Source organism: Stegastes partitus, unplaced genomic scaffold (genome assembly GCF_000690725.1).
Source record: "Stegastes partitus isolate 25-593 unplaced genomic scaffold, Stegastes_partitus-1.0.2 Scaffold472, whole genome shotgun sequence".
Taxonomy (NCBI): Eukaryota; Metazoa; Chordata; class Actinopteri; family Pomacentridae; genus Stegastes; species Stegastes partitus.
Window position 1 is genome coordinate 93,845 of NW_007578203.1, and position 16,662 is coordinate 110,506.

General features: G+C 42.2%; 1 protein-coding gene across 1 annotated transcript in view; it reads right to left on the minus strand.

The window, feature by feature from the left end:
* Positions 1-16,662, minus strand: part of gbe1b (glucan (1,4-alpha-), branching enzyme 1b) — a 74,781-nt gene that overhangs the window by 22,212 nt on the left and 35,907 nt on the right. The window contains exons 11-13 of the mRNA XM_008286831.1: positions 11,940-12,050; positions 11,685-11,856; positions 765-949 (exon numbers count right to left, since the gene is read on the minus strand). Coding sequence (XP_008285053.1) covers positions 765-949; positions 11,685-11,856; positions 11,940-12,050 — 468 coding nt within the window. The remainder of the gene's footprint in view (positions 1-764; positions 950-11,684; positions 11,857-11,939; positions 12,051-16,662) is intronic.

Sequence of the window (16,662 nt, forward strand, 5' to 3'; positions counted from 1 at the left end):
GCATCCGTTGGGATCAGCTTTCCCTCCCGTTTCCCCCAAAAGGCAATGCAGGAATCAGCCAGGCTATGTTTTTCCCTTTGCCTTACCTCCAAAGCTCTGTCTCATCTAGTACCACAGGGCGAAGGAGCCTCCAGTACGTCAAAACACACTTTTGACTGCTAGACCAATGTGCAGAGATTATCCCTGTAAACAAGGCATGTCTCTAATTATGCTCTCTGATATTTTTCCCCCACTCTGCTGCATTTGTCTGTCAAGGAGAAATACTCAGGTCAGAGTGTAACATAACAAGGTGAAGTAGCTTTAATCTGAGGACTGATTCCCAGGGATGTGAGGGTGGGCATTTTTGAATCAATTACACACCCTCACTTCTAATCCCTGTCAATTTAGCCACACTCTCCATTTGCATTATCCCATTACTTTGCTACCAGCCCCTCAAGAGAAAAACATTTTTTTTTTCTCCTCCCAATTCCTCTCCTTCAATTGCAGGGAAAGACAGAAGCTGAAGGATGAGAGTAAAATCTATTACTGTTGGACCTGACAGCAGCCAGAGAAACAAGACATTTCCAGAATGGAGACGGGGAAAACTGTACAGGTATGTAAAGACGGTGTCCTGAGAGTGAATTTATTCTGGCTGAACAACTGGCTCAGATACAAGGAGTTATTAAATATTCTGTGTTGTGATTAAAAAATGGTGCTGTGAGATTTTGTCATTGAGAGTTTCTATATAAAGCCTACTGTACGGGGAGTGCGTGTGATGTCCTTACAGGTGGGGCTGCCAGCCAGCCGTACTTGTCTTCGGTGCGGTTCATGTCCCGGTCAAAGGCATAGAGCTGACAGTAGCGGAGGTGATCCATATCCACTAGGTTAAACTGCCGGCGGGCATAGTGGTAACTCTGATTGTTGCCCTCTCTGGGGAAATCCAGCCACTCAGGATGGCCAAACTCATTTCCTGCAACACAGAGAGTGTTATTAAAGAATGTACATAATGAAGGGAAAGGCACACAGTCTGTGAATTAGCATATCGTGCCGTGCTAAATTAAATTCTTTTCTTTTCAGGTTTTTGTGCAATTTTTAACAAGGCCAGAAAAAGACAGAGATCAAACAGACCGGAGTCAGCGTCAGTCTGCGACCTTTTTATAGCCCCAGCAGAGGTTAATACTTTCCATATTAAAACAGAGCCACAGTGTTCTCGCAACATTTTCGCCAACCACAGTGTGCCAACCTTCCTGTCACCCAAGAACCTGCCCTTTCATAAAAAAAAAAACACACACACACACACACACACACACACAAGTTGCTGTGCAAATAAATCCCATGGCTTTCATTTGAGTTCCACTTCTTCACCAAACATATGCAAAATTAATTCACCAGAATATTTTTTAATATATATTACAATAATTTATGTATTCTTTCTCCATAACAAAGACTAAACTTCAAGTCAGCGTTGCTCATCAGGAGATTTCTCTTTATCTCACTGTTGATTAATTCACATTTATAAAAAACATTATCGAAATTTCTGTATTATTCTGCCACCTCACAACCTCCGGTTTGTTCATTTTCCTTAACATCTTTTAATTAAGCAGGAAAGCAAGCTACCCCTAAGTATAAAATCTTCGCTGACAAACAATTACACAGTCTACACAGCCAGTAAAACTGCATGCACACCGCAGAAGTGTAGAAAAAGAACAGCCCTGATGTTACTATCCTGTCATGGCAGGAGATGAGATAATGAATCCGTCATCGGATGTCATGACAACATCATAAAACAACAGCCGGGATAATTGAATTCCCGGCAGAGAAAGAAACACAGACAAGAGACAGAGGAAGATGGTACCAAAGCTAAATAAATAAATAAAAATAAACAAATACATTAAAAAAAAAACGAGTCTGAGTGATGGGATGGAGTGGAACGGACGGCGACTGACAGCACGTTCTAATGAAATACATTATGTAGGTGTTAAAGAAGTAGCAACAATGAGACACGGACTGCCAACAGAATGAGCCCACTGCAGCAGCAGCAGTTGCCGAGGAATTAGGGCAGCGGAGACATACAGAGAAAGAGAGAGAGAGAGACAGAGAGATAGGGAGAGAGAAAGAGAGAGAAGGAGCCTTTTTGTGACATCTGCATGAATAACAAGCCTCCCACACAACTGAACTTGAAATGTTAAGGAGAGAATTACACCTCAACACCGGCAGTCAAAGGCAGACTTTCTTTCCTGCACTGCACCAGGAGGAATGTCTACACTACTTCATTGTGTATCTGAAAGTTCTGTACTAATATTTCGCATTTCACACCGAGCACAAAACCCATACTGTTATTTAGCTGCAGGTTTGTGGGAGGGGGGGAATGCATGGACTTTAATACCTTTCCATGCACCAGCACATAATGTCAAAGTTCAAACTGTTCATGTGCAACATCATACTGCTGAATATTCCTTAATATCTATATTTGTGAATACAGATTTTCCTTCTTCATCAAATTCCAGTCTCTGCAAACTTTGCTTAAGGTACCGAATAAGACATTTGGGCAGAGCTAAGTGAAATATACGGCCTCAATGTTCCCTCAAAACAGTGAAAGGAGGAATTGTTTTGGTGGAACATTTGCATGCAGGTAGGCGAACAGTGTCATTAAAATGGATAATTCACCGAAAACAAACGGCGGGCTGGATTACTACGCTGTTCAAAACCTCTGCAAAAGGAGCAGTTTTCAGTGTGGTAGGTTGTTGTTGTTCCTCATAGCAAAGTAGATTCTGAAAACAGGAGCACACAGATAGCGGAAGGAGAGGAAAAAGCAGCTCAGATGTGGGCTCATACTCATATCCTACATCTGTTAAGTCAGTGCACCCGGTAGGATAAAGAAATTTAAGATTGTGTGAAGGTATTAAGACAGGAGGTTAAGGCTACCAGCTTGGACATCATCCCTGACTTGTTTTTTTTTTTTTTTATATATATGCCTCTGCAAGACAAACTGAGCAGTTTCACCTCTATGTTACAGCTCCTGTAGGCTGTGTCGTGGCCTTGGCCACAGGTGGCAGCGGATATGTCTGTTAGGTATGAACTGCCCTCAAGCAAAAAGACAAAGAAGTTCTCCTGAGTGTTCGGCTGCCACTGGGGAACCTGTCGAAAATGTCAATCTTCCCAATGACCCGGCGTCTTCATAGCCTCCAGGAAGAAATAGCCCATTTTAAGAGCCTTCCTCAGCTGTCCAAATCATCTTTCCTCTCCGCTTAGCTGTCACACCGCTGTACTATTCAATACAAACACGAGGGGATTGTTTATTAATGTGTACTGAACTAACAGGCTTGTAGGGATACGACGCGCTGTTAGATCTTAGCTGGACGATCCCTTTGGAGCAACACTGTGCTATGTAGAAATAAAGAAATAGCCCTGTGATGGACAAGCCCACATAGTGGAGGAAATTGTTGCAGGCCAGCGGTGCAACAGGCATGTCTGCGCTGAGCTCCGTATATCAGCGGGTTGGAGACTTCCTATGTGACAGTTTTACAGTACTGATAGACTCTATGTGCTGTATGACCTCTAGTTTTTGGCCAGGGCCGGCGCATCCCCCCCTTCCCGACTGATTTATTAGACTCAATCAGAATTTAATGCCGACTGTGGGCTCTTCTTGAAAATGCAGTATATGCCTGGTAACAACTTAACCTCCTCTGGCATGTTTTTGATGAGGAGTTGCATCAGTGCTATCCAACGCTAGTGCAGACCCACAGCGGTGAATAAGCTCATTCAAGCATTTTCAGATGTGAAAAATGCAAAGAATGGGGAGAATAAGCCTGGTCTGAGGGCTCCACTTGCATTCAGAGAACTAAAGTTAAGAAAACTATATACTGTTTACTTTGGTATTCCACCTGAAGAAGCAACTAAGGAAGAGAGGATTGTGATGAAGAAGGAATGTCAAGGACATGCCACATTTTGACAACCTTCCTTGAAGAAAGGAAATATGTTTTTTTTTTTTTATTGTACTAAGGCAGTAATGTTTGTATTCTCTGGGTTCAGGTAGCTTTCACATAATATCAAGACATGTAAAGAGGCATAAAAGAAGACTCTCAAACGCAGTGCCAGAGGCTCCTCCCTTTAAGTAGCACCTAAAAAAAAAAAAAAACCTCTGATTACCTCAGGGAACCCAGTCTGCAGAGAAAAAAAAATCTCCACGTTCAGATAATCTTTCACTGCCAACCATCAATATGTGATGTTCGATGCATAATTTATTATTTTGGTGTATCCACCCTCAGCTGTCAACATCCACAGTACTTTTTTGAGTTCCTACATTTCCCAGAATGACTTTCAATACGCCCAAGGGAAACGGGCTCTGTGAGTTGCACTATGTTGCATACGCCACGTGTAGGTGGTGGGAGTGAGAGCAACCACAGAGGCATTGTACATTTTTCTAGTGAAGAAAAAGAGAGAAATGGATCAGTGCAGTGGCATGCAATGCTCGCTTCAGACTGCAAAAAAGCCATCAAAAGGGCTGTTGTACTTCACATACCACTGACAACGCATCCATGAGGACGCCGGCTACAAATCCATTACACAGGTATTAAACCGTGTGCCGCGCATATGAAGGCTGAGTTCGTTCAGTTAAGTCACAATTCAAGGCGAGTTCGGAGTTTGAAGTGCATTCACGCTTGCAAAACTGTTATCAAAGATCATGTATTATCAAGGATTCTCAATAAAACATTACAGCGCTCCAGGCCAGGGCGGAGACATCGGTACTCCCGCGCCTTTGCAACCGATTTCTTAAAGCGAGCGTTTTAGCCATGCTAGCAGCAAGAGTGTAAGGACGGCAATGCTGTTTGGTCAGACAGGTTGTTGAAATATATCAACAACTATTGCACGGATCGGTATAAACACTCCTACGAAGGCATGTTCCAACAGTTCTGGTCTCTAGAGGATAAAGCCTCCTGGTTTTGGTCATTCCCTTCACACTTTTTCTACCTCAGAGAAATATCTCAGTAACTTAGTGGATGCACTGCAATGAAACGTGGCAAATACCTGTAAAAACTCAGCTATACTCGCAGTGACTTATCACAATCCCACAAAGCACAAATGCATCAAAAGCCCCTGAAAAGGTTTTATGTGTGTCTACGTAGCCCACAACTAAAGAAAACAACCGTACTCGCGCTGATCACGGCAACAATTTCCCCTCAATCATTCTGCAGAACAAGATGGCTCATTTCTGTCTGGCTTCCATCATTATTTAAGACGGATGGAGTCAAGTTGCAGGCTGCTGCTCACGATCAACTGTTATTCTTTGTCTAAGCTTTTAGGGGGGAAATGGTACAGATTTCAAATACCAGAGCTAAAGTGTCAATTTCTGTCGGTCACTTACAAAAAAAAAAAAAAAACTCTATTTTGATACCAAGCGCCCTTTGGGCCCATGTAGCGCTCGTGATGCAGAACAGGTCACTGCTCAATGAATGAGTGACCTGTCAGCCCATGGGACTTTATGTTTACAGCCATCGGTTTGTTTGTAATAAGTCATTGTGAATGGAACAGAACCAAAAGGGAAACAATACATCTTTGTTTTTTGTTTTTTTTTCTTTGGTTGAGATGGAGGGAAGTGAACTGAAGGTGAAAACACAGTTGGCAAAATAATAAGCACATAAAGAAGCTGCTACTCCGAGCTGCACTCGAAATATTTTAGAATGATGTGACTTCATCTACCGGCCTACACTTGACCTGCATGGATGCTGTGAGAACTCCACCGCACAACAAAATCTGCCTGCAAAATGCATAACATTTCGCTAACAGTTACTTCACAGTGTGAAAATGCTCCAGCGTGTATACTCTTCCATTAATGAGCGGGCTGCATTAAGTGGTTCCTTATCCATTTTTCCGTCTGACAGTCTGCGCCGTATGGAGGCAGGGAGGGCACGTTCACACACCAACACACATGCATGCACAAAAACATGAAGGTTAGAGAGAAAAAAAAAAAAAAAAAAAAAACACAAACTGAATGCTAATCTTTGTACAAGACAGCAAGCTGAGATACAGGCCACTGCTTTGATATAAGCTCTTAAAAGAACTACACTTCATTAACGGTATAAGAGCACTGGCCTCTTTTGCCTATTTACTTTCAGTTTTCCAGTGTTATTATTATTTTATAAAGCCGAGCGGAGATGATTGGTTTCCTGCAGGAGTTGATTCAGTATCCCGAGGAAGCCTTTGACTCTTCTTTTGATTTCAGCTTTAAAGAAACACATTGGACACACCTCCATTAGGTAATCATTTCCCTCTCCTCTCGGATAAAACGGCAATGTTCCTCCCATATGCCTGCATTAATCACCATGATAATCACCTTCCTCTGCCTCCTCGCAGCTGAAATAAACCAGATAGCATGCTCTGTTCAAGAATGAAATATGATGGATTCGCACCCTAATACACACATGAATAAAATCATCATAATATATCAGGGGCACTGTTATCTGACAGAAAATACCGCGATGAGTTTTGTTTACAATCATTAATGGATAATTTTCAGCTTTTTACAACTTCTGACATCAATTAAACCAGACAGGGGCATGAAACACATGTAAAAAAAAAAAGACGAGCCAGCTGTTCAGCCCGATTATTAAAACTGCTTTGCTTAGAAGCAAGTTGCACAGGAAACTATGTGTTCAGCTAGAATAATACCGCAGGTTAAAGTTTACAGAGAAGTGTTTGGCCAACAGTTTTATTGTCTGCTGTTTGTTTTCTCCTCCAAACAAGTCTGGCGTACCTGGGGGGGTTTGTTTAAAAACCTGTATGATTGGACTGCTCTTGCTTTTTTTTGAGTTCTCTTTAGTGATGTTGCTGCTGTGATCTCAGAAATGAACCTTACTACTGATAAGACCGATGACCAAAACTCAGAAGCCCAGATTGTTGATCCTTTAAGGGGAAAAACACTTGTTAGCCATGCTCGAGTCGCTCCAACGCCAGACTGAAATATAAGACGGAGAGCAGGGTAAATAGCATGTACGTATGCTAAAGTTCAGTTTAAATCGCCGCTGTAGCTACAAACACAGCCTCACAGATCCACTAGGATGGCTGTAAGAAAAATATATTAATAAAATGAGAAAAAAAAATTGGTTCTACTAAGATTTTGCACCAGTACCAAAGGGTGGAAAAAATCCCAAAAAAGCTTGTTGGATAACGTTGATGATTAAATTCATGGTAGATCCAATAATGATATGATTAATGGGGGGCAACTATGTTTACAAAAGGTTATGTCAGACAGCTTTTCAGATGGCACGTCCCATTACTCCTCTACACAGCCCTGCATCAGATAAGGGCCTGACTGTGACACAGTCCCCTCAGTAATTAGCAGCACAAGAAGGAGCCAAGGATCAATGTGTTTTCCATTGGAGGGATTCTGGCAAAGGAAGATCAATGAGGGAATCAGAGGGGATGGGAAGGCGAGAGTCACAGAAGGTTTTCGATGCAGTGCAAAAAAAAAAAAGCAAAAAAAAAAAAAAGCTGCAGACATGATGCAATGATTATTTGCACTTGCCGGATTGATTTCTTGTTACTGTGTTAATGTACATTCCCACTCCCAGTTTGCGCATTAAATAAGCATTAGTGGTCCAACAGCAGAAGTGTGATTGGCACATTCGTCCGAAACCACAGGCCTGAAAGCACAGCAAGCTCTCAGTGGGATTATGTATTTGAAATGTATGAGGAGGAAGCACCGGTTTTCAATTCATTGTCCAAGGCTGCAGTATAATAGTTGCCTGTTGCACCGTAGCTCTCCATGAATGCAAAGTGCCGGGAGAAGTTTTTAGCTCAATAATTTAGACTGTAAATCTGCAAGGTTATCTTAAGTCTCTGTGAGCCCCTGAAAGTCAGGAAGTGCGAGCACTTCCATTTTGTCCCTGCTGATATAATGATAAAACCACTGAGGCGTTTCATTACTGCCACGCCACTTGGAGCTTTAATGTCATTGACGCTCCAACATCCTTTACAGTATCCGTCTCTCAGCACCTCAAATGCGGATGCTCCCTTTGTCCTCTTGCTGTGTGGTGTTTGCTATTGGTCATGAGTAAATAAATGGGTTTTTCTAGGCAAGGCACTTCAAATTGATTTGCTTGCTCAAACAATTTGCTCTTGCTCAGTACTGGCTAAATGACTCTGCCATCATTGATCCATTGACACGGCATGTCATCTCAGATTTACTTGATTTTCTTTTCTTGAGCATTTCCCTAATGCTCATCTAATGGCCTGAACTTTGCAAAGTTTTCAGTGGTGAACTTCAGTGCCGTGTGTCTTTGCAGATTTTTTGAAACTTTTTTTTTTTCCCCAGTTCTCTGATTTCGTGTTCTTCCAAAAAAAAAAAAAACTTTCATCCATTATTTCTGTTATCACAACATGATAGCTCCATTATTTTAGTCAGTCAGACAGCAGTTTTCAAAAGAGAACAGTATTCGTCTCTCTGCTTCCTTGATACTGGTCTTCTTTCCATATCTCTTCAAACCACCGAGCATGAGTTGACAGAATAAAGTGCATTAAAGTTTGAATTGTGCTTATTTATCTGAGTGATTCTCCAAAACTCTGAATTAAGAAAATGGAACATAATTAGCTGAAATCCTTTTGAAGAGGGATATTTTATTTTATTTATTTTCCTTTTCCCTTCTCTGTCTTTGTTTTTTTTCTCCAAATCTATGAGACAAAATGTATACAAAAGTAAAAATTGGAAAGTCACAGCTTGCGAAAGGATTATAACTGCATCAAAAACTTCATCACAATAACAAACCTTCCTTGTAACCACTTCGAAGACAACAGAAATTACAGGGGGGGTGAGGGATTTGACATATGATCCATGCAGCAGTTCCTGCAGTAAAATTGGTATTAAAAAGGTTTCCTGTCCAGACTGTTTCAGACTGCAGCAGCAAGAAGAATTATGTTTGATCTGGAGATTTAAAACTAACGGCCACCCTGACTTCTTCTGGCACCATACCTTAACAAACCTGGGAATTTATTTCATCCTTGACGGTGGAAAGCTCCACTTTATTTTCATTTTAAAGAGTTCTTTTGCTGCTACAGACAAGAATCTGGATGCAAACCCTGGTTTCTGGTGTGACTGCCGCCTTCCGCCCTGAACGTCACGCCGACTCTGATGCCGCTGATAAATGTAGCATATCATTCATTCGAAAATAAGTCATTGCTTCTGAACATAATTTAGCCACAGATTACTTGGCACACTTACTTATGTAATTGAGAAAACAACTCAGCTACACTGAAGTGTCGTTTCTAGACAGCGACAGGAGACGGGGACGGTATGGAAGATTTGTGAAGGCAGATGTTAAGCAGGTTCAGCGTTTCTTTTAAGCCTTTAGCTGTTACTCTGGGATGTTTTTTTTTTGTTTATCTGAGCATTCTGCATTGTGCTTTTAGAGTCATCTCAGCTGCCTGCACAGATCAATGGAGAGCAGAGACAGTTCTGCATCGTCTTCATTTATAAACTATTTGCTTCAATTCTTGAGATCTGTTTCTTTCTCAAGCCGTGGCTCGCAACAGTAGATGCGTCTTGTGAATAGCAAACTGCACTGTGTTTGTTTATTATGTAAGTATATCCCAAAGTAGTTCACTCTAAGTTCACTAACAAGGTTTTGGTGATTTTCTCATTAGTCTATGGCTTCGCATACGTCTTCCCCAACTTAGAATATTGATATCAATAACGAGAAGAACAACACAATGATCTGCGTGTTATTAGTAGAAGCAGACTGTGCTTTATGTATTAATAAATGTAGATTATTCCAAATGCTCTACTTATGCTTTCATTCCACTGTAAACACAATAATATTACGAGCTACATGCCCACTTATTCTTTCCTTATTTAGCCGGACTGACGCATTTTGTTCTGCAAAAAATATAACACAATGACTATTTCGGGTCCCTTTGTTAGTGAGCCGGTGCCTAAATCAGCCGTCAACTGAGACTAGACATCCGTAAAAGATCGTCCTTTAACTGTCGTATATGTTTGTGGTTATTAAAAGATCAAATTATGCAAGAATGGGTTAAAAGGTAAAGCTGGTAAGCGAGCACAGTTTGTAGTGTTTTTCCCAACGGCGGGCAAATGAAACCATCGTCAAAACCGCTTTTAAAGTATTGTTTTCCACTCATCAGCTCCTTGTGATTCTAAAACTCAACTGATTGGTTGAAAGTAAATGTGGCACCAAAAAATCCATGCGAGACAAAGCAGCGAGAGTGCAGCAGAGAGTGCCTTTGAGCTACACTTTAGCCAGAGAATGAGATATAATTACTATCAACTGTCCTTCAGCTGCCCACATGGGGTCAATTCTCTGACATTCTAATCATTATAAGCTGCCCTGTTATGATTGTCCGCGGAGAACAGCTGTTTTGATTGTGCCTCTGTTCCCCCCCCCACACATCAATCCACTTAGCAGAACTTCACAAGGTGTTTTTTTTTTTTTTTTTCTTTAAGTATTACCGAACGTTGAGGTGAATAACTGACTGATAATGAATCCAAAGAAGGGAGCACAGGTAATAAGAGGAGACACTTCGACTGTTTGACCGGAGCACCTGGTCAGCAGGTGGAGCTAAAATGCTGTGGATCTCAGGTGGGACTATATAGGCGATATATTTACATTAAACCACATTCAAGGAAACGCATTCCGTTCAACCAAGGTCAACTTCCAACATCATTAATTATCACTTCATCATCATCTTTACCAGCAGGCCTTGATAAAGTCATGCCCTTGCCCAAATGATGACCTAAAAATGCAAGACATCCCAGCAGTGACTGAGAATTGGATCCATTTGAGGGGGAAAAAAAAAAAGAACCTATCTGATCTTAGACAGCTTTTGTCCTGTATTTCACCATCAGCTCTGGAAAGTGATGTCAACCCCACTTCAAAAGGTTTCTTTGATGCTTATCATCAGCCTTGACTCATTGGTAGCAAGCTACTCCAGAGATATATTCCATGAAAGAAATATAACAAATCATATAACTGAGCACTTTACCCAAATGAAAAATAAGTGAGCTACTCTGAGATATTTTAAGCCTTCGCGAAATTAGCATATGTTTATTATTGAAAAGGCAAAATCTGTTTTTCAATTTTACCCTGAAGCTAAAAAACACACTATGACACAAGGATGTGTGCAAAAATAAATGACTATAGCTAAAAAAGATAACGCCTCTAACAGTAGTGCAAATGAACACAGCAGGGATAGCCTTATCAATTAAATATTTATCCCGGAGCCTGTTTCTGCGTGTTGCCGGTGTAAGACTTGGATGGACAGGAGAATAAATGCGTATTTATATCTGTTCAGTGAACACTTAGTGATTGTTGTGTCTGCCTGAGGGGAGAAGTTCAAATTCAGGTAGAATGCAGTACATGAGAGGGATCTGAAATGATTCACCTTGCCTGTTTTAATAAAAAATAAACCAAACAGAGGACTGCTGCCTCACAATAATGACCTTCATCACCTCTTGGCCGTCCAGCATTTCAATGCAAGTGGAACCATGTAGACATGCGGCATGATTACATAATAGCACGGTCGAATCAGACGGCGTGGTGTAATCGGATTTGTTTTGGCGTAAGATGCAGGATGTGAAAGCTGAACAAAAAAAATGATCATCTAATTTTATGTCAGTGGAGTAAAGCGAGATATTATGCTGGTGTAATGGAAACTCTGCTGCAGCATCTCCTTGAGCTACTCCGATGACTCACCCATGAAGTTGAGGTAGCCTTCCCCACCCAGCCCATGTACGATTAGCCGGATCATCTTGTGCAGCTGCATGCCGCGGTTGATGACAGAACTCATGGGAATCATAGAGCTCATGTTGGTGTACATCTCCTTGTCCATTAACCAGAAGGCCAGGGTCTTATCGCCGACCAGAGCCTGAAAAACGCAGGTTATGTTTCGTCATTCACACCGGAGAAAAATAGCCGCTCTGTAAAGCAAGACGGTGCAGAACAGCTTACCTGGTCATGACTTTCTGCATAGGCTATGCACTTCTCTCCATATCGCCTGTTGGTCAGTGTGTGGGAGATGTTGCCCATGTTCCAGTCCTCATCCTTAAACTCCTTCAGGATCTTCACAGTGACAGAGAGGGGTTATTGAAAAAGGGTATGATAGATGTGTGGCTGAGAGATCTATTCAGGCTCTGATGGATGCCTAAAGCTCAGTATTTCAGTCCTGGCAGTCTTTTACCTTTCTTAAGTTTTCTCTGGGTTACACTTCTTTCTCAGATCAATCTCTGTTTTGACATCTCTATATCCGCACTGTGAGTTATGTCTACCTTTGAATGGTGGTAATGGAGTTTTTAATAACTTCACTACAGCCCATGGGTAGTAAGGCATCAGCTCTCCCCACCTGAGATGGGCAAGGTCAGAGCCTCTCATCCAAACGGAGGGATTCAACAATAAATCCAACCATGGAATCAATGCCCCTCTGCTGGCCTGCCTACATGCACACTTCCTGCCAAAGGAGTCATTTCCAGAGGTCGGAAGGAAACGGGGGGTCAGTAAAGCGTGCATCCGAAGCACATCTTCCCACACATTGCTGCTGTGCAGTCACACTGACTGCTCCTAATCACTAAAAGTTACACAAAAATATAATAGCAGAGGGCAGAGTAAAAATAACCATTTGTGCTGCAGTGGGGTCAGAGATGATTTAATAAACAAGAGAGATGCTCGAAAGCCACAGTATCAGTATCATTTCTAAATGGAAAAAAAAAAAAAAAAAAAAGACTTTATGCCCTCCAAGAACCCTTGGCAATAGACTTGCAGCCTGTCTGAGCGGTGGGGGAGTTGGCGAACCCATTTCAGTGACAGGCTGAAGTCTGCTCGGCGGAATTGGCAGTGACAGCTGATTGACATGTCAGGAAACCTTTATATTACTCTACAGAGCCATAATCCTCTGAGTAAAGAGAGTAAATTGTGCCGATCAATATGTCTGAGATGAACTGGCTGGTCCACCTAAATAGAGGCTATCCCGCTCTATATATCACCATCTGTTCACATTCACTCTTTTTCACCTTAGCCTTGTGTGGCCATATTAGTCATCGCCAATGCCACCAAAAAACCTCGGCAGGGCACTTATCATCTATACATGAAGGACCTTAATGCACCTCCTCCTCCTCCTCCTCTGATCCTCAACCTGAGCCTTGCTGGTTCGTCTTTAACTTAGGGATGATTATCAAAGCACATTAGGCCTCTAATGACGTACCATCTACTGTAGTTTTCGTAAAGGAGAAAAAGCTTTTTAATTTATTAAACATTACTATATATTTCCTGGTGTTTTAACTGTTAAATTCATATTTTTAGTCTTGAATATTTAGCAATAAAAGAGAAATATTTAAAGTTAAAGAAGGAAGGAAACCACCAAGTCTCCTGACAGTTTACAATCAAAGACGAAAATGCAAAATTTTGAATACAAGGTAAAAAATGAAGCATGTTATTTGGCATTATTCATTAAAATCTCGCATGTGCAAGTCATACCACCAAACAGACAGCTTCTTAGCTTTAGATTAATGATGTTATGAATAAAAACTAACCCCATAAGGAGAAAAAAAAGACATATGGAAGAAAAACATCAGGGATTATCATGTGCATGTAGGCACATATACACAAATACAAGTGGGAAAAGTAATAAAAATGTCAGCTGACAAATTACATTCCTTAGAAAAAAAAGACAGACCGGCCGTAGCTACTTGTTACAATTCTCAAGACACGTCTGAATGAAAAACTATCTTGTTAGCGATGGTGGTTTGGTAGCACCCCACACTATAATACAAAGTTTAAATATGAATTTCACCCCTACAGCTAAACCTAGAAGGCAACAGGAGCTGGAAATAAATAAATCCTCCAAAGACTGGTTTCTTTTTTTTTTTTTTTCCTTCCCCACCACCAGCTCCAATATAAAAACTAAACAACTGAATCTACAGGAAATACCCCCGAGATCCTTCTGGCTGCCTCCACATCCACGTACAATCAGACATTTTACACTTCCTTATGAATCATTACAATTCAATTCAACCGCAAAAGTGGTCTGGGAGCAATTAATCTGGGAGTGGGACTGTCGGAGCGGAGACAGGAGTGAATGGGTTGACGACTTCCCTACCACCAGCTCACCCACATCAGCCCCGACCAGCCGAGCTTCCTGGCACCACTGACACTCCACTTCATCAATGATAATGAGCAGTGCACAAATCTTACTTTACAAGCCTGCTGTCAGGAGCCAACCAGAGTGCCCAGATTAATTAGGCAGAGCCAGAAATAAAATAAAAAAAAAAAAAAAAGAGAAAGAGAAAAAAAAAAATCTCTCAGTGCAGGATGAGGTCATCTCGCTGCCACTGACACGNTGTGACTGATTCAAGAGGCTCTCTGCTCCCGTCGCATGGTGCTGGGAAGGACGCCGGTGGCAGAGACGAGTTTAGCGCAAAGCTCTTGTTTTACATTTGGTGGCTGGCCCCAGCATCATGCCTTCGCCCGTCTTTGCAAACACCATCCACCGGGGACCGAGTTTGCGTTGCTATGGGGACATCATCTCCTCACACATCCGCCGCTGACCCCGGAGGTGAGCGGAGGAACCGAGGTGTGCGGCCCCCCTTCGGTCCCACGGATCGCGATATTGTCTCGCCGTCTTTATGTTTTTTCGCAGTTTGAGGAATTAATGAACTTTCTGCCCACAGAAATGTCTCCGCTGTGGGCTCTCGCTCAGCTGAAAGCCTCTCCTGGGCTCACCTCGCAGTTTTTTTTTTCCTTTGCGAAAGAAATCCTGCGCCACAAGTTAACACCACACAAGGGTGGCCTGAGAGTGCAATTAGCTAATAAAATAAAGCAAACCGGAGCTGAAATTCTGCTGCTATTAAAGCACGCAAGTAGAGGGTGACACTAGCAGAGGGGGGTCAAAGAGAGTGGGCGCCCTTTAAAGGCGGCCGATGAAACCGCTGACATGTTTACATAAACAAGCTGAAGTTCGTCTTTGCTTGCCAGCAGCCTCGATTTTTTATTTATTTTTTTTTAAAAAGAAGTCATGTTAATTGAAAGTGTTTCTGGTGTGATGGACAGAGCAAAGTATGTGGACTAGAAATGGATTTTTTTTCCCCTGGAAACTAATAAGAAGAGAGCTGTGCAGACTGATATTTTCATTCAATTAAAATAAATGGAGGAACAGAAACAAAAATTGGGACAATTGACTCAGAGGTCATTCAAGTTGAACAGCTGAGAGAAGCAGAGGGATGCCGGAGAATTCTCTGCATCACCTTCTTTTATCCAAGCTGCTACCATGGAGCCCTCTACCTCCTCCGCCTCTAATTGTTTCAATTACATCTCAATCTATTGTAGCTGGAGGGAAGGGTGCTTGTTAAATTAGAGGGCTTTTGTAACATTATCCATTAGGAGTGACAGCATTTTATGGTCATAATCAGATCGAATCATCCAAACTTGTGCTGTGCGCCTTATCTGGTCTTCTCATTAGGATATCTTAATTTTTCACAGTCTGTTGGTCCTAACAGCCTTCTGCAGCCAGTAAATGAGTCATATCAATCAGTCATGCTGAGGACGAAACACAGCGTGAGGGCCCAGCCGAGGAACTGAGAGAAATTCATTGGTGCACACATGTGAATCTATAAATAAGCTCACAGCTCTGTTGCTCTGTGTCTTTGTCTCTCTTTCCTTCTGTTTCTTCCTGCCCGTCTGTCTCTCTCTCCCTCTGTCTATCTTCCTGAATGCCTGTCCTCCCCACTCCATATCTCCTTCTCTGCAACACACACCTCACTGGAGGCTCCACTTCAGTCCATTCAAATCCCTCCCTAATTGACACTCTGTGAGAAGAGGCAAGGCTAGCCCTGAGTGCACTTCACTGACTATACCAAGGCATGTTCATATGAATGCTTCCCTGCACAGAAATACAAGAATTTCACTGCTCACTTGCTCTCCTCCGGCTTCAAGTCTCCTCAGGGAGGCAACAAATTTAATTGAAAAAATGCAACCAAAAGAAAGTATCTAAACAAATATTGCATTGCCAGCAATATTGTTTGGAAAGTAAAAGCAGCAACAACCTCTCCAGAGGCGTCCCGAGGATAATCCTGTGAAACCTCGGCGGAGCAACACACAGCTCGCGCAAGTAACACCGAGGAAGGTCAAGTCTGGGACTATCTCTCTCTCTCTCTCTCGTTTTTTTTTTTCTCCCCCTCCTTTCCCTTCCTCTTCCCCTCTCTCTTCTCCTCCCTCCATCCTCACCACCGAGTAAAACCCACTGCTGTGAGAGACAGACTTGATTAACGATGCATTGACTTCCCCCATCGAGAAACACAAGAAACTGTAGCGCAAGAGGATGCATGCGGTGCCGAGGTCACACACTCTGCTTTGCTTTTTCACCAAAATATGAGTAAATACTTTTCCCGCGTAGACTAGTGGAGGAAAAAGCTTTACATGAATCTTACAACAGACGATGTCTGTTTGCATTCTGCGTATTTTTCTTCAAATGCGGGAAAAGGCTTCTTCTTGCTCTGAGAAGGCACGCACAGAGACAGGACACAAAATATTCCACATTCATCCGCCAGCCAACCCAAACAGTCAGACACATCCCCCCCGAGATAACCCGCTGTCTGTCTCCGTCCCTACAAATGTACTTTCTAAAGTAATATTTGTTGATTTCATAAAAAACACACCGCCGCATACCGACAATAAATGGGGAGTC